Source organism: Petromyzon marinus, unplaced genomic scaffold (assembly GCF_048934315.1).
Source record: "Petromyzon marinus isolate PM22_M1 ecotype Great Lakes invasive population unplaced genomic scaffold, UKy_Petmar_22M1.pri1.0 PM_G_Scaffold_37, whole genome shotgun sequence".
NCBI lineage: Eukaryota > Metazoa > Chordata > Hyperoartia > Petromyzontiformes > Petromyzontidae > Petromyzon > Petromyzon marinus.
The window spans coordinates 728024-751344 of record NW_027422950.1 but is presented as its reverse complement, the minus strand read 5'-3'; the positions used below and the strand labels follow the sequence as shown (position 1 = coordinate 751344).

Here is a 23321-nt window from a genome sequence, read left to right as displayed (position 1 = left end):
ATTTATGAATTTCTGCATAACACAAATAGTATTGTTTTCAACACCCTTTGCTATGTCAGCTGAATTTAGCTCTCATAAATATTCCTTTTGTAGCCAGACAGCCGAAATTGTGTACTCGGAGTTTTGGGTGAACATTCATTTTGAAGATACGAGGGCTTCCAGGCATGTTTATGACCATTTGCCCTCTCATTGTGTGCCATACCAGCCCGTGTGATGAATTTGGGAAACGTTTTTACTACATCATGAATATATGAATATAGACGTGTAAGTCACATGTGACTATATATGCATTCCTCTGTGCCTCGATACTGACGTGTAGATGGTGTGGATATTATTTTTTTCTGTCTGCAGCTGACGCTTCCTCTCACGCTTCCTCCGCAGAATTGGTCTGATGGAGCAAATGCAGTCAGCGCAGCTCGGTATGACAAGTCAACAATGCGACCAGCGTGCATACAGCACGGATCGGACTGGAAATTTGACACGGCACCAGAGAACTCACACAGGAGAGAAACCCTTCAAGTGCACTGTGTGTGGGAAGGCATTTTCACAGTCATAAAATCTGCAAATACACCAGAGAACACACACGGGAGAGAAACCCTTCAAGTGCAGTGTGTGTGGGAAGGTATTTGCACAGTCATCAAATCTGCAAAGACACCAGAGAACACACATGGGAGTGAAACCCTTCAGGTGCACCTTGTGCGGGAAGGCGTTTGCACGTTCATTAGTTGTTCAGACCCACCAGAGAACACACACAGGAGAGAAACCCTTCAAGTGCAGTGTGTGTGGGAAGGCATTTTCACAGTCATCTGGTCTTAAAAAACACCAGAGAACACACACAGGAGATAAACCCTTCAAGTGCACTGTGTGTGGGATGGCGTTTGCACAGTCACCACATCTTAAAGTACACCAGAGAACACACACAGGAGAGAAACCCTTCAGGTGCATTCTGTGCAGGATGGCATTTGTACATGTGTCACATCTTCAAAGACACGAGAGAACACACACGGGAGAGAAACCCTTCAGGTGCACTCTGTGCGGGATGGCGTTTGCAGATTCATCAAATCGTCAAAGACACCAGAGAACACACACGGGAGAGAAACCCTTCAAGTGCAGTGTGTGTGTAAAGGCATTTTCACAGTCATCTGTTCTTCAAAAACACCAGAGAACACACAGGAGAGAAACCCTTCAGGTGCACTCTGCTGGAAGGCGTTTGCAGATTCATCAAATCTTCAAGTACACCAGAGAACGCACAAGCATCAGAAGATCCACAAGGAGTTTAGTCTGAAGTCAGCTTGTGAAAGTCAAAGTTCCGCAATGAGCCCATCCCTCATGAAACAAGAACCGGAGGAAAATCCCAGCTTTGACACTTAAAGGTATTGAGGTGAAATGTGAAGAGGTGATGGTGAAGAGGGAAGAAGTGATGAGCGAAGAGGTGATGGTGAAGAGGGAAGAAGTGATGGTGAAGAGCAAAGAAGTGCAGGTTAAATGTGAAGATGAAAATTCAACTTCAAAATCCGACCTTCACATCGATGGAGGCCACGTGAAGCAGGAGGAGAATTCTGACTGTGAGGCAGAGCGAGGCAACTCCCAGCAGTTTGTGGAAGTGGAGGTGTGGGTGGACTTCCTCCGAGACAATCCAAATTCAAGTGGAGACCCGGTAGATGTGTAAGCCGGAGACGATGTCGCTCCAATAGATGCACCTTTGTCACAGGCCTTTAATGACAAGAATGTGAAGTTGAACACTCAATTCCTAGGTTCAACCTGCAGAGTAAGAGCGGACAGTCTTTGTGGACCTGTGGGTTGGGTTAATCTCTCACTAGGAGCGAGAGCCATAAAGCTCCCAAACATTCATGATGTTATAATTGTTTTTGCGTGGTGCTTGCTTAACCGCCTCAGCAACTCGGAGTTTTGTGTAGTACCTCGTCTGAAACGCTCGAAGAGCATCCCCAAGTAGCAGCTACCCCTGTGTGACACAAGGTGGTGGCCCTGCACCAGCCTGCATGTGACCAAGAGCCTGTCAGTAGGGGGCGATGATTGATGCGTCATCTCGGTTGTGTAGTTTGTAGGCAATCTTGATTCGAAGCTTTCGTGACTGCAGGAATCCACACTCTTGAGTTCTTTCGGTAAAGTCACCACGTGGGTAGAAACATAACAGATCACGGCGTTTAGATCACAACACAAGCAATCGTCATCAGGTGGGACAACCACAGCAAGAGAAACTGCTGAAGTAGTAGGCGCCTACTCCAGCAGTTTCTCATTATTGCTGCTGTGCTTGTCTGCCTGATGACGATTGCTTGTTGCCATCGAAACGCCGTGATCTATTATTTGTAGGTAATGTTTAGAATTTGCGACATCTTGACCAAGACGCCAGCATGCAACGGCCTACTCGTTTTGAATGACGCAACAATAGTACGGTGTACATACACTTTTGATTTAAAGCTTTCGTGACTGCAGGGATTCATATTCTTCGTTCTTTTGGTAAAGCCACGTAGAAGGGAAACAATAAAATAATAAAAATATAAAACAATAGAATTCTCACGATGTTTCGACTTCAGTGAGAATTGTATTGTTTTATATTTTGATTATTTTATTGTTTCCCTTCTACATGACTGTACATACACTGTTAAGCAGACGGTGCGTATTTTTAAAAATAGATTTTTGTTCATACAATGTAACCTGATGCAGGATATTTCACTGCAGTAATTCAATTTTGTTAATATGCCCGTCAATGATTTAGATTGAATACCGCGTCTGATTGTGCGCGTGCATGTAACATTTTGTCTGAGGGTCAAACATTGAATAAGTGATGTTAGGACAAAGTGTGTGTGTGTGTTTTGGAAGTAACCTGTACAGAGAACTCAGGTGAGACCCGTTGTTCTTGTGATACAGGTCAAAGGGTACTTTTGTGTTTCACGAAGCATATGGAGCAACTCATTGTCTTTGCAATAGGGAGCACGCTCGGATCATTCATCAGTTACAAGGCATACCACTTGAAAGTTACACGTATAGGAGGAGGTACATTCTCTACAACACGAATTGTAGTTTTGTCTTACGTGTTGACGTAGAGTTTGTCTAACTGGGACTAGAAATGCTCCTTGCTGATTCACGTCTGGATGTTCGTAACCATCGGTTGAAGCAAACCCCACTGCTGTTGTTGAGACGCTGTGCACCAATAAGGGTCCAACACATTGACTGCCTTCAGGCCAGGAAAGTCACAACATTTGCACACGAAGGACGCATTCACGCAAGTATCCCGTGCTCCGTTTTGAAGTTTTAAAATAAAACATCTTTGAATTGTGTTGTGTTTTGGATTAGATGATTTTATTTCCTCATTAAAAGCTTGTATCAATTTACATCTGGAAGACTTCATTGAAAAGGACATTTCGTGTGAATTTTCTCTCGTCATTAAGTAGATGGCCTTACCGGGTGTTTGGTTCATTGTGGACACAAACAGTGTACACACACACAGTGTACACACACACAGTGTACACACACACAGTGACACACACAGTGTATACACATTGTGTACACACAGTGTATACACAATAATGTCCACGTTGCTGAGCCTACGCACCCAAGGGAGGGAGCAATAGAAAATGAATCTAAATCAACTTAAACTCCAACTCTGTGACGTCACCACTCTGCATTACCTCATCGGCGTGAAACGCCAGGGGGAGGTGTACCTCGCTAGTGATGTCATGTCACCAAGATATTCATCCTTCCCCCGTCCACCGCGCTCTTGAGCGTGACGTCACCTCCGCTCGGGTCACTGCCGATATCGTTCCAGTGGCAATCCTTATTTGGGCAAAGCTACGCCCAGTGACTGGCGACTCATTAACATAATGTGTTCGTTAAAGCCGTCGCGAGATTATTCAGCGCCCACGCCCCCATCCCTCGACATATGGGCCGGCCTCATTAACATAATTTATTCAGTTGGAGAGCCGCTCGTGGGAGGGAAGTGACGTCATACTACTTCCTGCTGTCGCGACGCAACAGGAAGTTGCCATGTGCGCGCTTGCACTGAAATCCGAGGTGAGAAATTATCATCGTTGTGGTGGTGGTGGTGGTTGTGGTGGTTGTTGTTTACCAAGGTAGAGCCTCTCTCGTAGGGATGTCAATTGAGTAGCAGCGAGTATGGGAATCGATGTCCAGGTTGGAACTTTGCTCCAGGTTGGAACTTTACTCTTAAAGAACACCAGAGAACACACACGGGAGAGAAACCCTTCAGGTGCAGTGTGTGTGGGAAGACATTTTCATGGTCATCCGCTCTTAAAACACCAGAGAACACACACGGAAGAGAAACTTTTCAAGTGCAGTGTGTGTGGGAAGACATTTTCAGATTAATTTGCTCTTAAAACACACCAGAGAACACACACGAGAGAGAAACCCTTCAAGTGCAGTGTGTGTGGGAATTCATTTTCAGATTCATCTGCTGTTAAAACACACCAGAGAACACACACGGGAGAGAAACCTTTCAAGTGCAGTGTGTGCGGGAAGGCATTTGCACATTCATCAAATCTTCAAGTACACCAGAGTACACACACGGGAGAGAAACCCTTCAAGTGCAGTGTGTGCGGGAAGGCTTTTGCACATTCATCAAATCTTCAACTACACCAGAGAACACAGAAGCATCAAAAGATCTGCAAGGAGTGGAGTCTGAAATCAGCTTGTGAAAGTCAAAGTGCCGCAATGAGCCCATCCCTCATGAAACACGAACCGGAAGAAAATCCCAGCTTGGACACTTTTAAAGGTAGCGAGGTGAAATATGAAGAGGTGAAGGTGAAGAGGGAAGAAGTGATGGTGAAGAACGAAGAAGTGAAGGTGAAATGTGAAGATGAAGATTCAACTCCAAAATGGGACCTTCACATCGATGGAGGCAACGTGAAGCAGGAGGAGAATTCTGACGGAGGCAGAGTGAGGCAACTCCCAGCAGTTTGTGGAAGTGGAGGTGTGGGTGGACTTCCTCCGAGACAATCCAAAGTCAAGTGGAGACCCGGTAGATGTGTAAGCTTGAGACGATGTCGCTCCAATAGATACACCTTTGTCACAGGCCTTTAATGACAAGAACGTGAAGTTGAACACTCAGTTCCTAGGTGCAACCTGCAGAGTAACGGCGGCCAATCTTTGTGGACCTGTGGGTTGGGTAGATCTCTAGCCAGGAGCGAGAGACAATAAGCTTCCAAGCATTCACTATGTTATAATATTTGCATTTACACGGTGCTTGCTTTATCGCCTCGGCAACTCAGAGTTTTGTGTCGTACCTCGTCTGAAGCACTCGAAGAGCATCCCCAAGTAGCAGCTGCCCTTGTGTGGCACAAGGTGGTGGCCCTGCACCAGCCTGCATGTGGACAAGAGCCTGTAAGTAGGGGGTGATGATCGATGCGTCATCTCAGTTGTGTAGTTTGTAGGTAATCTTGATTTGAAGCTTTCGTGACTGCAGGAATCCACACTCTTGAGTTATTTCGGTAAAGTCACCACGTGGGTAGAAACATAACAGATCACGGCGTTTAGATCACAACACAAGCAATCGTCATCAGGTGGGACAACCACAGCAAGAGAAACTGCTGAAGTAGTAGGCGCCTACTCCAGCAGTTTCCTCTTATTGCTGCTGTGCTTGTCCCACCTGATGACGATTGCTTGTGTTGCCATCGAAACGCCGTGATCTATTATTTGTAGCGTAATGTTTAGAATTTGCTACATTTTGACCCAGACGCCAGCATGCAACGGCCTACTCGTTTTGAATGACGCAACAATAGTACGTTGTACATACACTGTTAAGCAGACGGTGCGTATTTGTAAAATTACTTCTTGTTAATACGATGTAACGTGATGCAGTCAATTTCGCTGCAGTAATTCAATGTTAATATGCCCGTCAATGATTTAGAATGAATACTTGTCTGACTGTGTGCGTACATGTAACATTTTGTCTGAGGGTCAAACATTGATTAAGTGATCTTAGGACAAAGTGTGTGTGTGTGTGTTTTGTAAGTAACCTGTACAGAGAACTCAGGTGAGACCCGTTGTTCTTGTGATACTGGTCAAAGGGTACTTTTGTGTTTCACGAAGCGTCTGCCTCTGGAGCAACTCATCGTCTTTGAAATAGGGAGCACGCTCGGATCATTCATCAGTTACAAGGCATACCACTTAAAAGTTACACGTATAGGAGGAGGTACATTCTCTACAACACCAATTGTAGTTTTGTCTTACGTGTTGACGTAGATTTTGTCTAACTGGGACTAGAAATGGTCCTTGCTGATTCACGTCTGGATGTTCGTACCTATCGGTTGAAGCAAACCCCACTGCTGTTGTTGAGACGCTGTGCACCAATAAGGGTCCAACACATTGACGGCCTTCAGGCCAGGAAAGTCACAACATTTGCACACGAAGGACGCATTCACGCAAGTACCCCATGCTCCTAGTTTTTTCGGTAAAGTCACGTTGAAGAGAAACAACAAAATAACAAAATATATATAAAAACAATAAAAAATTCTCACGACGTTTCGACCATAACTCAAACGGTCATCATCAGGTGTGTTGGTTTGCATAAATTTATTTTTAAAACGGCACATTTATTTATTTATAAAAAACGTTGGTGTCACGCGCAGCGATTGGCAGTTTTCCCAGGACTAGTCCATCTATTTTTTTGAAAAGAGGAGGGGGGAGACGCAATTTTTTATAATGTATGCTGTCTGAAAGCCACTGTAAGCGTTAACAATCAATCAAGAACTGAAATGATTTATCAAATCTTTCCAATGATTGCTAAGATAGAATCCATCATCTCAGTTCTTGATTGATTGTTAACGCTTACAGTGGCTTTCAGACAGCATACATTATAAAAAATTTCGTCTCCCCCCTCCTCTTTTCAAAAAAATAGATGGACTAGTCCTGGGCAAACTGCCAATCGCTGCGCGTGACACCAACGTTTTTTATAAATAAATAAATGTGCCGTTTTAAAAATAAATTTATGCAAACCAACACACCTGATGATGACCGTTTGAGTTATGGTCGAAACGTCGTGAGAATTTTTTATTGTTTTATATATATTTTGTTATTTTGTTGTTTCTCTTCAACGTGACTTTACCGAAAAAACTAAGAATATGAATTACTGCAGTCACGAAAGCTTTAAATCAAAATTTACCCCATGCTCCGTTTTGAAGTTTTAAAATTAAACATCTTTGAATTGTGTTGTGTTTTGAATTAGATGATTTTATTTCTTCATTAAAAGCTTGTATCAATTTACATCTGGAAGACTTCATTGAAAAGGACATTTCGTGTGAATTTTCTCTCGTCATTAAGTAGATGGCCTTGCCGGGGGTTCGGACACAAACAGTGTACACACAGTGTACACACACACACAGTGTGCACACACACAGTATACACACACAGTGTGCACACACAGTGTACACACAATGTACACACAGTGCACACAGTGTACACACAGTATACACACAGTGTACACACACAGTTTATACACACAGTGTATACACAATGTACACATAGTGTACACAGACACTGCACACACACACAGTGTACACAGACAGTGTACACACACAGTGTACACACAGTGTACATACAGTGCACACACAGTGTACACACACACAGTGACACACAGTGATACAGTGATACAGTGTACACACACAGTGTACACACACACACAGTGTACACACACAGTGTACACGCACAGTGACACAGTGACACAACAACAATCGCCATTCGCCACTAAGTGGTGGTGACGTCACCACGAAGCTTGTGCCAACAACAACAACAACCGCCATTCGCCACTAAGTGGTGGTGACGTCACCACTACGCTTGTGCCAGGCTATGTGCACCCTGAGGCCACGTGAAGTGCCGAACGCCCGCTGGCAGGAGGTCACGGGGCAGACCCAGGTGCCACGGGTCGACTGACTGAGATGACTGGCTGATGCACCACCTGTGCCCCCTACTGTGCCAACCTGCTGTGCTTTAGCCACCCGGCGCTCCGCTCGTTGTTCTGAGCGTCGCTCCTCCGCCCTCCGTTGTTGTTGGAGGGCGACTGCCTCCAACTGCCCAGTAGCATCCTTCACGAGCCTCCTCCACAGAGGCCGATCTTGACACCGCTGGTACCAGTCATCGGCAAGTCCACTCAGCTCCACGTCCTCCTGTACCACATCACTCCATCTCTTCTCTAGCCCGTGCCGCGCCCGCTTAGCCCCCTCAATCCGGCCAAACAAAAGCTGTTTCGGCATGCGGTGGCTGTGCATGCGGGCTACATGACCCAGCCATCGCAGCCTTGCCTGCCGGAGGAGCTCACCGATGGGACCCTGCCCAGATCTTTCAAGGATTTGTGAGCTCCTCACACAATCCAGTCTGGTTAAACCCAGGATGGATCGTAGGCAGGCCAGCCTAAATGTTTCTAACCGGCGAAGATATTCCATTAGGGGGGTCCACGTTTCGCAAGCGTAGAGAAGGGAGGGAATGACCGTGGCCGAGAAGACCTGAAGCTTAGTGCGGAGCGACAGACCAGGTAGCTTCCACACAGCGTTACGCAACCGATGAAAAGATATTGCCGCTCGACTGATTCGGAGTGAGACCTCTGCTGTTAAACTGGAGCCAGTCATAAGCACACTGCCCAGGTATGGGAAACTCTCCACTCTCTCCACAACTGCCCCATCACCGATTCGGAGTTGTGGAGGTGGAGTGTCCGATGGTACAAAATACCCAGGCAGGTGCTTAGTTTTGGTGGGGCTGATGGTAAGGCCCCACCTCTTAGTGGCACGCTCCAGTCTCAGCAGCAGCGTCTCCAACTCCTCCTCTGACTGAGCAGCAATTACCAAATCATCAGCATACATAACGTGGTTGAGCAATAAGGAGCCATCCCTTGACCGCACCCGGGCATCGATTAGCCTCCCATTATATCTGTACCATATGGAGATTCCCCCGGTACAGCTATTGAAGGCTTCACGAACTACGTGGTCAAAATAGATGTTAAATAATGTGGGAGCCAGAGGACATCCATGTCGCACCCCAAGGTGTACAGGGAATGGCTCTGACTCCCGGCCACGTAGTTTTACCTGGGCCTGCTCACCATCATGAAGGTCCTTAATGATCGTGAGCAGAGGGTCAGGTACTCCAAAAGCACGAAGAACGACCCAGAGCCCAGGCCTACTGATGGTATCATAGGCCTTGACCAGGTCAATAAAGCAGAGATGTAGGTCTTCTTGGAATTCCCTACACCTCTGCTGTAGCAGACGGACAGAAAATATGGCATCTGTGCAGGACCGCCCTTTCCTGAAACCGCATTGGGGCTCCGCAAGCCTCTCCTCAGCGTGCCTGGCAAGGCGATGCTGAATAATCCTTGCCAGGACCTTTCCCGGCACTCTGAGGAGTGAGATGCCCCTGTAGTTGTTACAGTCTGTGCGGTCCCCCTTCTTAAAAAGGGGGACCACCAGGGCATCCTTCCAATCCTGCGGAACCCGTCCAGTGGTCCAGACTGTTGTTATGATGTCACATAGGGCAGTCTGTGCACAAACGCCACCCTCCCTCAGCATTTCGCTTGGGAGATCATCTCTGCCCGCTGCCTTTCCTGGTCTCAGACTCCTGATCGCCTTCAATACTTCCTCAGCAGATGGCACCTCAGCCAGCCACTCACAGGGGGCGACCTCTTCCAATATTTGAGGCTCCGTAGCCTCAGCAGGGTCATCCTCACTTTGTGCCACGATGTTTTCCAGGCTGAGGGATTTTCCCTCCCCCAGTACCTCACAGAAATGCTCAGCAAATCTGCGAACCTGTTCCTGGGGGTCGGAGATTGGATCACCGTTTTTTCCCCTAATGATGGTAATAGGTGTGGCGCTGCAGGTTACTTTTTTGATGGAGTTAAATAGAGATTTGTGATCACGGGCCACTGAGGCAGACTCCATCTCAGCAACCCGCGACCACCACCCATCCTTGCAGCGCCTCACGGCTCTCCGAACCTCCGAGCGAAGGCTGCGGTAAGCCTCCTCATTCTCTGACGTGGGATTCTGTAGCCGATGACAGTGGGCCTGTCGCTTTTTCTCAACCATCCTGAACACCTCCTCTGTCAGCCAGGGTCTCTGGGGAGGTCTGGACAGCGTACCCAAAGCAGCCATTGCAGCTGCATGAGTCACAGTCCTAAACCTCGCCCATTTACCCTCGACATCAGGAGGAGTCGGGGACGATGCCAATCCCAGCCGCAAGCGATGATGAAATTCTCGCTTGCAACTTTCATCAGATCACTGAGACCAGGCCACTTTATGTTGGAATGGGGTCCTGGGTGTACACCCACCACCGGAGTGGAAGAATGGCAGACGCATCTTACAGATGACTAGTCGATGGTCAGAGGGCAGATCAGCTCCACGGTAGGTCCTGGTGTCAAGGACATGGGCTCGCATTCGCTGGTCCGTCACTATGTAGTCCAGCAGATGTTCTTGCTTGGACCCGGCATGCATCCATGATGTTGTGTGGATGCGCCGATGCCGGAACAGCGTGTTGGTAATTACAAGCCCATGGGCTGCACAAAAATCTAGCAGCCTCCTACCGTTGTTATTGAGCTGATCTGGCCCATGCCCTCCAATCACTCCAGACCAGGTGCCAGTATCATGACCAACTCGGGCATTGAAGTCACCCAACATGATGACTCTATCCCGAGAGGCCTCTTTAGCCAGCACCTGTGACAGGAGGTCATAGAAGGCATCTGACTCATCGGCTTTGCATGCATCCCTCCACGGATGTTCATCTTCGGTGGGCGCATAAGTAACCACGACCACCATTCCTCGCCTCCGGTTGATGGGAATGCGAGCCCAAAGTAGCCTGGGGCTTACAGCTTCCCACACCTCACCGCCATGCTCCCACGCCCCCTTCATTCTTTTGTTCAAAAGAAGACCCACACCCTGTTGTTTGGCAGTCTGCTGCCCCGAGTAGAGGACTGTCCACCCCTCATGGTGGCAGGAGCCAGAGCCGGTCCACCGGATCTCCTGAATGCCGCATAGATCCAGGCGGTACCGGTCCAGCTCCCGACAGAGGAGTGGCAGCCTCTCCTCTGCAGTGAGCGTTCGAACATTCCACGTGGCCACCCGTAGTGGCTTTTCGTTGTTTCTGGAGTAGCCCCGAGGGTAGGTATTCAATCTCCTGGCTCCGCCAATTGGGGTTTGGCCAGGAGACGTCATAGACGCCTGGCCCCCCGGGGCCTTCGGCACAAGCATATTAGTTACATATTTCAGTTGAATTCCTGGTTTCGTGGTAATTAATTGAAGGTGGAGGGGTTACCAGCCCCTCGCACCCGTCCAGAGCCCCCGTTTAGCCCCTGTGGTGGACACATATGCCATGAGGGGAGGAGCCAATCAAAATTGGATCTCCCCCCACAGCACTGTCCACGACAGAGTTGCCCGTTCGGCACCGCGAGGAGGTAGGGGGTTGTTTTGCCGGATATACACACACACACATATACACACACATATACACACACACATATATACACGGCTGGTTGGGTGGGTGAGTGGGGTGTTTGTTTTTGGCATCATCCGAGCAAGTGCTTTGGCGCGCGGCAGTCACACACACAAAAGACAAAAGATCCCCCGTGTAGCCTTAACAGACTGTAGGGGCAAGTGCTGTTAGCGAGCAGCACCTATGAAGACCGGCACGGCACACGAGGGGGTGGGTGGCCAGCACCACGCCCGACCGCCTTTGTCTTTCTCTCCGGGCGGCGCACGATTCTGCTCGCAGCTCCTCACTCACTCTCAGAACTCATCAATTGTATTCGCGCGGCTCTTAGCTTCTCGCAACTCTTATCGCTCATCGAAATCCTTGACTCTGCAAAGCGACTCAAAATATCAGGGTAAATGTAGAATGAAACTTTCAGCGACGCTGTCGGTCAGCACCTAGCAACACATCACCCCTCTCCTCTGCAAGATCAAGTTGCATGATCCTTTGTCCTTGCTTATATGTGAAACGACTTCGTGATATATAAAAAAAATCACGACTTCGTGATATTTTAAATATTTTTTTATTCACAGTCTGTTCAAGGCTACACGGGGGATCTTTGTCTTTGTGTTGGGTGCTAACAGCACTTGCCCCAACAGTCTGTTAAGGCTATACGGGGGATCTTTGTATTTGTGTTAGGTGCTCGCTAACAGCACTTGCCCCAACAGTCTGTGTGTGTGTACACTGTGTGTGTGTACACTGTGTGTGTGTGTACACTGTGTGTGTCCACTCTGTGTGTACACTGTGTGTGTGTGTACACTGTGTGTGTGTACACTGTGTGTGTGTGTGTGTACACTGTGTGTGTACACTGTGTGTGTGTCTACACTGTGTGTGTCCACTCTGTGTGTACACTGTGTGTGTGTACACTGTGTGTACACTGTGTGTGTGTGTACACTGTGTGTACACTGTGTGTGTGTATACTGTGTGTGTGTACACTGTGTGTACACTGTGTGTGTGTGTGTACACTGTGTGTGTATACACTGTGTGTGTACACTGTGTGTGTACACTGTGTGTGTGTGTACACTGTGTGTGTCCACTCTGTGTGTACACTGTGTGTGTGTACACTGTGTGTACACTGTGTGTGTACACTGTGTGTGTGTGTCCACTGTGTGTGTCCACTGTGTGTGTGTGTGTACACTGTGTGTGTGTACACTGTGTGTGTGTGTATACTGTGTGTACACTGTGTGTGTGTACACTGTGTATGTGTCCACTGTGTGTGTGTGTATACTGTGTGTACACTGTGTGTACACTGTGTGTGTGTACACTGTGTGTGTGTAGTGAGGGGCACAGGTGGTGCATTGGCCAGTCATCTCAGTCAGTCGACCCATGGCATCTTTTCATCAATTTATTATTTTCAATTTACTATTTTTACTTGTTATTAATTTTATTAAAATGTTAATTTTTTATTTTTATCTTTTATTCTGTTTATTTTTTGTTTTCTATCTACGTGACTTTACCGAAAGAACCAGGAATATGGTAGCGCATTCTCTATTTGTTGCAGAGGTTTAAGGTTCAAACCCGACAGGCACACCTGGCTACCCCAGTAACATTCACCACCATATGCGCAGTCTGCTCAACAGCCGCTGTCAAACATAGTATTGTGTCACTCAAAACGCACGGGTCATTGCGTGTTGGTGTCACAGTCAAAATTGTGGTAATTCCAGTAACATTATCCAGAATCTCCACAAGGGAGATGACGCGTCAATGATCGCCCCCCCTTACCGACAGACTCATGCCACGTGCAGGCCGGTGTAGGGCCACCTTGTGCCACACAGGGGCAGCTGCCACTTAGGGGCACCCTTTGATTGTTTGAGATGAGATTCGATACGAAACACCGAGTAGGCAAGCGACTTATGAGTGCAAATATGTTGTTTATAACGTAGTGAATCCATAATAGAAGTTTTTGGGTTTCATCGCGTAAATATATAAATGTTGTGTCGTTAAAACCCGCCACCACCCGACACAGCCAACTAGTAAGGGTTGTCACGTAAACAGAACGTGCCAATTCGTCACTAGCACAGCACGAGTGTATAGTGTAGTGTATAGTGTAGTGTATAGTGTAGTGTATAGTAGTGTATAGTGTAGTGTATATAGTAGTGTACTAGCACAGCACTAGCGTGTAGTGTATAGTGTAGTGTATAGTAGTGTGGTGTATAGTTTATGGTACTAGCACAGCACTAGTGTGTAGTGTATAGTGTAGTGTATAGTGTAGTGTATTAGCACAGCACTAGTGTGTAGTGTATAGTGTAGTGTAGTGTATAGTGTAGTGTACTAGCACAGCACTAGTGTGTAGTGTAGTGTATAGTGTAGTGTATAGTAGTGCATAGTGTAGTGTAGAGTAGTTTAGTGTATAGTGTAGTGTACTAGCATAGCACTAGTGTGTAGTGTAGTGTATAGTATAGTGTACTAGCACAGCACTAGTGTGTAGTGTATAGTGTAGTGTATAGTATATTGTACTAGCACAGCACTAGTGTGCAGTGTAGTGTGTAGTGTAGTGTTTAGTGTACTAGCACAGCACTAGTGTGTAGTGTAGTGTACTGTGTAGTGTATAATGTAGTGTACTAGCCCAGCACTAGTGTGTAGTGTAGTGTATTGTGTAGTGTATAGTGTAGTGTAGAGTAGTGTAGTGTATAGTGTAGTGTACTAGCACAGCACTAGTGTGTAGTGTAGTGTATAGTGTAGTGTTCTCGCACAGCACTAGTGTGTAGTGGAGTGTATTGTGTTATGTATAGTGTAGTGTACTAGAACAGCACTAGTGTAGTGTATAGTGTAGTGTACTGTGTAGTGTATAGTGTAGTGTACTAGCACAGCACTAGTGTGTAGTGTAGTGTATAGCGTAGTGTATAGGGTAGTGTAGAGTAGTGTAGTGTATAGTGTAGTGTACTAGCACAGCACTAGTGTGTAGTGTAGTGTATAGTGTAATGTATAGTGTAGTGTATAGTGTAGTGTACTAACACAGCACTAGTGTGTAGTGTATAGTGTAGTTTACTAGCACAGCACTAGTCTGCAGTGTAGAGTAGTGTAGTGTATAGTGCAGTGTATAGTGTAGAGTATAGTGTACTAGCACAGCATGTGTGTAGTGTATAGTGTAGTGTATAGTGTAGAGTATAGTGTAGTGTACTAGCACAGCATGTGTAGTGTAGAGTAGTGTATAGTATAGTGTACTAGCACAGCACGAGTGTGTAGTGTAGTGTATAGTATAGTAGTGTATAATAGTGCATAGTGTAGTGTAGAGTAGTGCAGTGTATAGTGCAGTGTACTAGCACAGCACTAGTGTGTAGTGTATAGTGTAGTATATAGTGTAGTGTACTAGCACAGCACTAGTGTAGTGTATAGTGTAGTGTAGAGTAGTTTAGTGTATAGTGTAGTGTACTAGCACAGCACTAGTGTGTAGTGTAGTGTATAGTAGTTTATAGTGTAGTGTAATAGCACAGCACTAGTGTGTAGTGTAGTGTATAGTGTAGTGTATAGTAGTGCATAGTGTAGTGTAGAGTAGTTTAGTGTATAGTGTAGTGTACTAGCATAGCACTAGTGTGTAGTGTAGTGTATAGTGTAGTGTACTAGCACAGCACTAGTGTGTAGTGTAGTGTATAGTGTAGTGTATAGTATATTGTACTAGCACAGCACTAGTGTGCAGTGTGTAGTGTAGTGTTTAGTGTACTAGCACAGCACTAGTGTGTAGTGTAGTGTACTGTGTAGTGTATAATGTAGTGTACTAGCACAGCACTAGTGTGTAGTGTATTGTGTAGTGTATAGTGTAGTGTAGAGTAGTGTAGTGTATAGTGTAGTGTACTAGCACAGCACTAGTGTGTAGTGTAGTGTATAGTGTAGTGTACTCGCACAGCACTAGTGTGTAGTGGAGTGTATTGTGTAGTGTATAGTGTAGTGTACTAGCACAGCACTAGTGTAGTGTACTGTGTAGTGTATAGTGTAGTGTACTAGCACAGCACTAGTGTGTAGTGTAGTGTATAGCGTAGTGTATAGGGTAGTGTAGAGTAGTGTAGTGTATAGTGTAGTGTACTAGCACAGCACTAGTGTGTAGTGTAGTGTATAGTGTAATGTATAGTGTAGTGTATAGTGTAGTGTACTAACACAGCACTAGTGTGTAGTGTATAGTGTAGTGTACTAGCACAGCACTAGTCTGCAGTGTAGAGTAGTGTAGTGTATAGTGCAGTGTATCGTGTAGTGTATAGTGTAGAGTATAGTGTAGTGTACTAGCACAGCACGAGTGTGTAGTGTATAGTGTAGTGTATAGTAGTGTAGTGTATAATAGTGCATAGTGTAGTGTAGAGTAGTGCAGTGTATAGTGCAGTGTACTAGCACAGCACTAGTGTGTAGTGTATAGTGTAGTATATAGTGTAGTGTACTAGCACAGCACTAGTGTAGTGTATAGTGTAGTGTAGAGTAGTTTAGTGTATAGTGTAGTGTACTAGCACAGCACTAGTGTGTAGTGTAGTGTATAGTAGTTTATAGTGTAGTGTAATAGCACAGCACTAGTGTGTAGTGTAGTGTATAGTATAGTGTAGAGTAGTTTAGTGTATAGTGTAGTGTACTAGCACAGCACTAGTGTGTAGTGTAGTGTATAGTGTAGTGTACTAGCACAGCACTAGTGTGTAGTGTAGTGTATAGTGTAGTGTACTAGCACAGCACTAGTGTGTAGTGTAGTGTGTAGTGTATAGTGTAGTGTACTAGCACAGCACTAGTGTGTAATGTAGAGTAGTGTAATGTATAGTGTAGTGTACTAGCACAGCACTAGTGTGTAGTGTATAGTGTAGTGTATAGTGTAGTGTAGAGTAATGTATCGTGTAGTGTGTAGTGTACTAGCACAGCACTAGCATGTAGTGTATAGTGTAGTGTATAGTGTAGTGTACTAGCACAGCACTCGTGTGTAGTGTAGTGTATAGTGTAGTGTATAGTGTACTAGCACAGCACTACTGTGTAGTGTAGTGTATAGTGTAGAGTAGTGTAGTGTATAGTGTAGTGTAAAGTGTAGTGTATAGTGTAGTAGTGTGTAGTGTAGTGTATTTCATACAGCTGCGGGGACATGCCCCTTGCACTGCACACAATTTTTAAATTCATGTAATGAGTGGCTCCGACATGGTAAAGACTTGAAGTTTGTTTATTAATAAATATTCGCGCAGACTTGTTCCTCTCTCTCTCTGCGGATGTCCACCCGCGCTCACCCCGCTCAGCAACACGCCGCCGGCTGACGGCGCGCTGGGGAGCGGCTGAGCGGCTGGAGGTCTCGACGCCACGTGGCCGGTGGAGATGGCGGGGCAGCAGCAGCGATGGGGAGCTCCTCTCGATCTTCAACACCGACCCCTAACGTTGCTGTGCCCCCGGCTTATATTCGCTCCGCGGAGGCTAAGTCCCGCCTCTGGCCACGCCCCTCTTGGAACCTTCGGGAACGTTTCAGAGGCTTCCCTGGTGGATCCTTTCACCCAGATGTAATACTCACTATAGATAAACACAGCCTGTATAAGGTAATTTAGTTCGATCCTCCACACATTTTGAACCGCTTTTAATGAACGCACGCCCAGTGTCAATTGTGGCATTCAGCAAAGGTAACTTTAAACCTAATGTCAAAATAATTAACGTCAACAACCAAACGATAACCATCGAACGAGGAAGGACACCAGTTCAATCCCTGGTTGGGGGCCGACTCAGCCCATCATGTCTACAACAACTCCACGTCCGAGGCCTGAACGCAAAAAGGCGGAAACCTCCTCAGGGTTCCACGTGGAGACCTGGGGACACTTGGAGGCATTTTGACACCACCCACCACCCCCGCACGGTGCGATGCTGAGACGCTTGTAGCAGGCCGCACACACCCCCCTCCATCCTCTCCTTCCACCCCTCCCCTCCCTCCCACCCCTCTCTCCCCTCCCCTCCCTCACCCACTGCTCGTCCCTCCTGACCCCCCCCTCCCGAACTGATGATACGGGTTCCATCTCAGCGTCATCGCCTGTCGCAGTCGCTCCATCCACTCACGCCCCCTCCGACCCCTCTCCCCGCCCCCCCCTGCACCCCCTCCCTCCGCCCTCCCTCCTCCTCCTCCCCCTCTCTCCACCCCTCCCCCCGCTCCACCCACCCCCCCTCCCCCAACTCTGCTCCCCCCACCTCTCCCCCCGCGCCCCGCCGTGCCCCCCCCGGCGTGTCTCCACACCTCCTCCGTCGGGTTGAAGTGGACGTTCCGCCCCCGGCTGGCGAGCTCCTGTAGCTCCCGTCGCCTCTCGACAGAACTCCGATGCCGCGAGAACTGCTCCCTCAAGAACACCTCACGCTCCATCGCAACCCTCGCCTGCTCCACCGCCTCCCTCTGCCTCACCCGTGAGTCCCTCCTCGACTCCCTGTCGCCTCCGGCCCCGCCGCTGACCCCCCGCCCCCGGCCCTCCCTGTCCGGCGGCCGCCGCTGCCCCCTGTCGGCGTCAATCAGCTGCCTGAGCCTGGCCGAGATGTCGGAGATCCTCCCGCGGTTGACTTCTCCTCCTCGACCTCGGCCCCTCTCCATGGCCGGCGGTTGTCACCGGTCGGATTCTTGCTCGGCCCCTCCTGTGCCGTCACAGCAACCATCACAGCCGTCACCGCCTCCAACACCGTCACCTCTGTGTGGGTCTCTGTAGGTCTCTGTGAGTGTGCTGGTTTCTGTGGCTCTCTGTGGGTCTCTAGCGGTGACGTGCGGTGAGGTCAATGGCTGGGGGAGGCACTGGCTGGTGTCAGAGCCAGATTTACACACTGAGGGGGGCGTGGCCTCATTGATGTGGGCGTGGCCTCACTGATGTGGGCGTGGCCTCACTGAGGGGGGCGTGTTAGACACGTCCCCCTCAGTGAGGCAGATGTGAGAGCTGCCTCCCCTGGTGCTTTTTCATTGCAGTTTCACGACGAGACCAGCGAGCCTACATATCTCTATACACACACGTGAAATAAGTTACCTGGAGTATGGAAGGCGAGGACATGAAATGAAGGGGTCTACAAACATTATATTGGTGACATACTGAGATAGTAACAGGCACGCGCTTTTTGCCCACGCTCCATCCAGTTACTGAGGGGTTGCGCAATCAGAGGGGAGGCTGAGCTCGTCGCTGCATCACCTCTCGTCTCTTCCTGTATTTGCAGCGGAGCTCCGCAAATTTGGCGATTTTGACTCTAAAAATGATTGGAATCGTACAGAAATTACATTCATAACACACATCAGTGGAAAAATCTTAATATTTATTTTATTGGATTATTCTTTATTTTTACTTTTCGTAACAGCTGTTTTCATTGGAGTATCACAGGTGAGGCTCTGCCTCCCTTGCCTCCCCTGACCGCACGTCCCTGGTCTCTATGAGTGTGGGTTTCTGTGGGAATGGGTCTCTGTGGGTAGCAGTGGGTTTCTATGAGTGTGGGTTTCTGTGGGTATGGGTCTCTGTGGGTAGCAGTGGGTCTCTATGAGTGTGGGCATTTGTGAGCATGGGTCTCTGTGGGTAGCAGTGGGTCTCTATGAGTGTGGGTTTCTGTGGGTATGGGTCTCTGTGGGTAGCAGTGGGTCACTATGAGTGTGGGTTTCTGTGGGTATGGGTCTCTGTGGGTAGCAGTGGGTCTCTATGAGTGTGGGTTTCTGTGGGTATGAGTTTCTGTGGGTAGCAGTGGGTCTCTATGAGTGTGGGTTTCTGTGGGTATGGGTCTCTGTGGGTAGCAGTGGGTCTCTATGAGTGTGGGTTTCTGTGGGTATGGGTCTCTGTGGGTAGCAGTGGGTCTCTATGAGTGTGGGTTTCTGTGGGTATGGGTCTCTGTGGGTAGCAGTGGGTCTCTATGAGTGTGGGTTTCTGTGGGTATAGGTCTCTGTGGGTAGCAGTGGGTCTTTATGAGTGTGGGCATTTGTGAGCATGGGTCTCTGTGGGTAGCAGTGGGTCTCTATGAGTGTGGGTTTCTGTGGGTATGGGTCTCTGTGGGTAGCAGTGGGTCTCTATGAGTGTGCATCTCTGTGGGTATGGGTCTCTGTGGGTAGCAGTGTGTCTCTATGAGTGTGGGTTTCTGTGGGTATGAGTCTCTGTGGGTCTTTGTAAGTATGGGTTTCTGTGAGTGTGGGCATTTCTGAGCATGGATGTGGGGCCTTACGTGGTGAAATGAAAATTATTGTGAGGCGATGTATGATGATTATGCGTAATCTAAACTGTTTTTTGTGTGTATACATAAACTGTATATTATGTATATATAAACTGTATATTATGTATATATGAACTGTATATTATGTATATATAAACTGTATATTACGTGTATATAAACTGTCCGCACCAGGGACAGCTCCAAGCGAGGAGTGAGGAGCACGCTGGGGCTTCTTGGCGTTGATTCAGCGACGGAGAGCCGTGGGGAGGGAGGGGGTGAGATGGGGAGAGATGAGAGAGAGAGGGACATCGAAAGAGAGAGATGGAACTTCTCCTGCTGCTACTTTTGCTGCGTCTCCCCTTAAACTCATACAGGAGACTACACATTATAGTGGTAGTAGGACACAGTACTACTACTACACAGTACTACTACACAGTACTACTACTACACAGTACTATTACACAGTACTACTACTACTACACAGTACTATTACTACACAGTACTACTACTACACAGTACTATTACTACACAGTACTATTACTACACAGTACTACTACTACACAGTACTACTACACAGTACTACTACACAGTACTACTACACAGTACTACTACTACACAGTACTATTACTACACAGTACTACTACACAGTACTATTACACAGTACTACTACACAGTACTATTACACAGTACTACTACTACACAGTACTACTACACAGTACTATTACTACACAGTACTACTACTACACAGTACTACTACACAGTACTATTACACAGTACTACTACTACACAGTACTATTACACAGTACTATTACTACACAGTACTATTACACAGTACTATTACACAGTACTACTACACAGTACTATTACACAGTACTACTACTACACAGTACTACTACACAGTACTATTACTACACAGTACTACTACTACACAGTACTACTACACAGTACTATTACACAGTACTACTACTACACAGTACTATTACACAGTACTATTACTACACAGTACTATTACACAGTACTACTACTACACAGTACTATTACACAGTACTACTACTACACAGTACTACTACTACACAGTACTATTTCTACACAGTACTACTACTACACAGTACTACTACTACACAGTACTATTACACAGTACTACTACTACACAGTACTACTACTACACAGTACTACTACACAGTACTACTACTACACAGTACTACTACTACACAGTACTATTGCTACACAGTACTACTACTACACAGTACTATTACACACTACTACTACACAGCACTACTACTACACAGTACTATTACTACACAGTACTACTACTACACAGTACTATTACACAGTACTACTACACAGTACTACTACTATACAGTACCATTACTACACAGTACTACTACTAAACAGTACTACTACTACACAGTAATACTATTACACAGTACTACTACTACACAGCACTACTACTACACAGTACTATTACTACACAGTACTACTACTACACAGTACTATTACACAGTACTACTACACAGTACTACTACTATACAGTACCATTACTACACAGTACTACTACTACACAGTAATACTATTACACAGTACTACTACTACACAGTACTACTACTACACAGTACTATTGCTACACAGTACTACTATTACACAGTACTATTACTACACAGTACTATTACACAGTACTACTACTACACAGTACTATTACACAGTACTACTACTACTACACAGTACTACTACTACACAGTACTACTACACAGTACTACTACTACACAGTACTACTACACAGTACTACTACTACACAGTACTACTACTACTACACAGTACTATTACACAGTACTACTACACAGTACTACTACTACACAGTACTATTACTACACAGTACTACTACTACACAGTACTATTACTACACAGTACTACTACACAGTACTACTACTACACAGTACTATTACACAGTACTACTACTACACAGTACTATTACACAGTACTACTACTACACAGTACTATTACTACACAGTACTACTACTACACAGTACTACTACTAGACAGTACTATTACACAGTACTACTACTACACAGTACTATTGCACAGTACTACTACACAGTACTACTACTACACAGTACTACTACACAGTACTACTACTACACAGTACTACTACTACACAATACTACTACACAGTACTACTACTACACAGTACTACTACTACACAGTACTACTACACAGTACTACTACACAGTACTATTACACAGTACTACTACCACACAGTACTATTACACAGTACTACTACTACACAGTACTACTGCACAGTACTACTACACAGTACTATTACTACACAGTACTACTACACAGTACTATTACACAGTACTACTACACAGTACTACTACACAACAGTACTATTACACAGTACTACTACACAGTACAACTACTACACAGTACTATTACACAGTACTATTACACAGTACTACTACACAGTACTACTACTACACAGTACTACTACTACACAGTACTATTGCTACACAGTACTACTACTACACAGTACTATTACACAGAACTACTACACAGTACTACTACACAGTACTACTACTACACAGTACTACTACTACTACACAGTACTACTACACAGTACTACTACTATACAGTACAATTACTACACAGTACTACTACTAAACAGTACTACTACTACACAGTAATACTATTACACAGTACTACTACTACACAGTACTACTACTACACAGTACTATTACACAGTACTACTACTACACAGTACTATTACTACTACACATGCCAGCTCGTGACGATGTCTACTTAGTAACACTTGGCCTGCTGAGTCTCTGTTTCTGTCTCTCTCTGTCTCTCTCTGTGTCTGCCTCTCTCTCTCTGTGTCTCTCTGTCTCTTTCTCTATCCCTGTGTCTCTCACTGTGTCTCTTTCAGTCTCTTTCTCTATCCCTGTGTCTCTGTTTCTGTCTCTCTCTGTCTCTTTCTCTATCCCTGTGTCTCTCTCTCTGTGTCTCTCTCTCTCTCTGTCTGTCTCTTTCTCTATCCCTGTGTCTCTCTCTGTGTCTCTCTCTGTCTGTCTCTTTCTCTATCCCTGTGTATCTCTCTGTCTGTCTCTTTCTCTATCCCTGTGTCTCTGTCTGTCTGTCTCTTTCTCTATCCCTGTCTCTCTCTGTATGTCTCTTTCTCTATCCCTGTGTCTCTCTCTCTGTGTCTCTCTGTCTGTCTCTTTCTCTATCCCTGTGTCTCTCTCTCTGTCTCTCTCTCTGTCTGTCCCTTTCTCTATCCCTGTGTCTCTCTCTGTGTCTCTCTGTCTGTCTCTTTCTCTATCCCTGTGTCTCTCTCTGTATGTCTCTTTCTCTATCTATGTGTCTCTCTCTGTGTCTCTGTCTGTCTGTCCTTTCTCTCTGTCTGTTCCTTTCTCTATCCCTGTGTCTCTCTCTCTGTCCCTTTCTCTATCCCTCTGTCTCTCTCTCGGAGGCAACGACGAGATGGTGACGACGATGGACGTGAGTAGCACGACGGGCAATCATCCCACTTCCCAGCAACAGCCACGAGGTCCCACACAGGGGCCCCTCCTGGACTCTCAGCGAGGCCACGCCCCTCCCCGGCCACGCCCTCCTTCTGGAACCTGCAAGCGCCCTTCCCGATTGGCTCCCTCTGTGACCTTTAGCCGAGATGTCCCCCTCGCAAGTTTCTACCGTGGCCTGCAGGCGTCAGTACTGGCGTCGCAGGCAGCGCTATGCCACGCCACTCGCAAAGGTTAAAGGTG

General features: G+C 46.6%; 1 protein-coding gene across 1 annotated transcript in view; it reads left to right on the top strand.

The window, feature by feature from the left end:
* The window catches only part of LOC142915933 (uncharacterized), a 31921-nt gene extending 15120 nt beyond the window's left edge, over positions 1–16801 (top strand). The window contains exon 3 of the mRNA XM_076061558.1: positions 16668–16801. Within this exon, the coding sequence (XP_075917673.1) occupies positions 16668–16801 (134 nt within the window). The remainder of the gene's footprint in view (positions 1–16667) is intronic.
* Positions 16802–23321: the final 6520 nt, after the last annotated feature.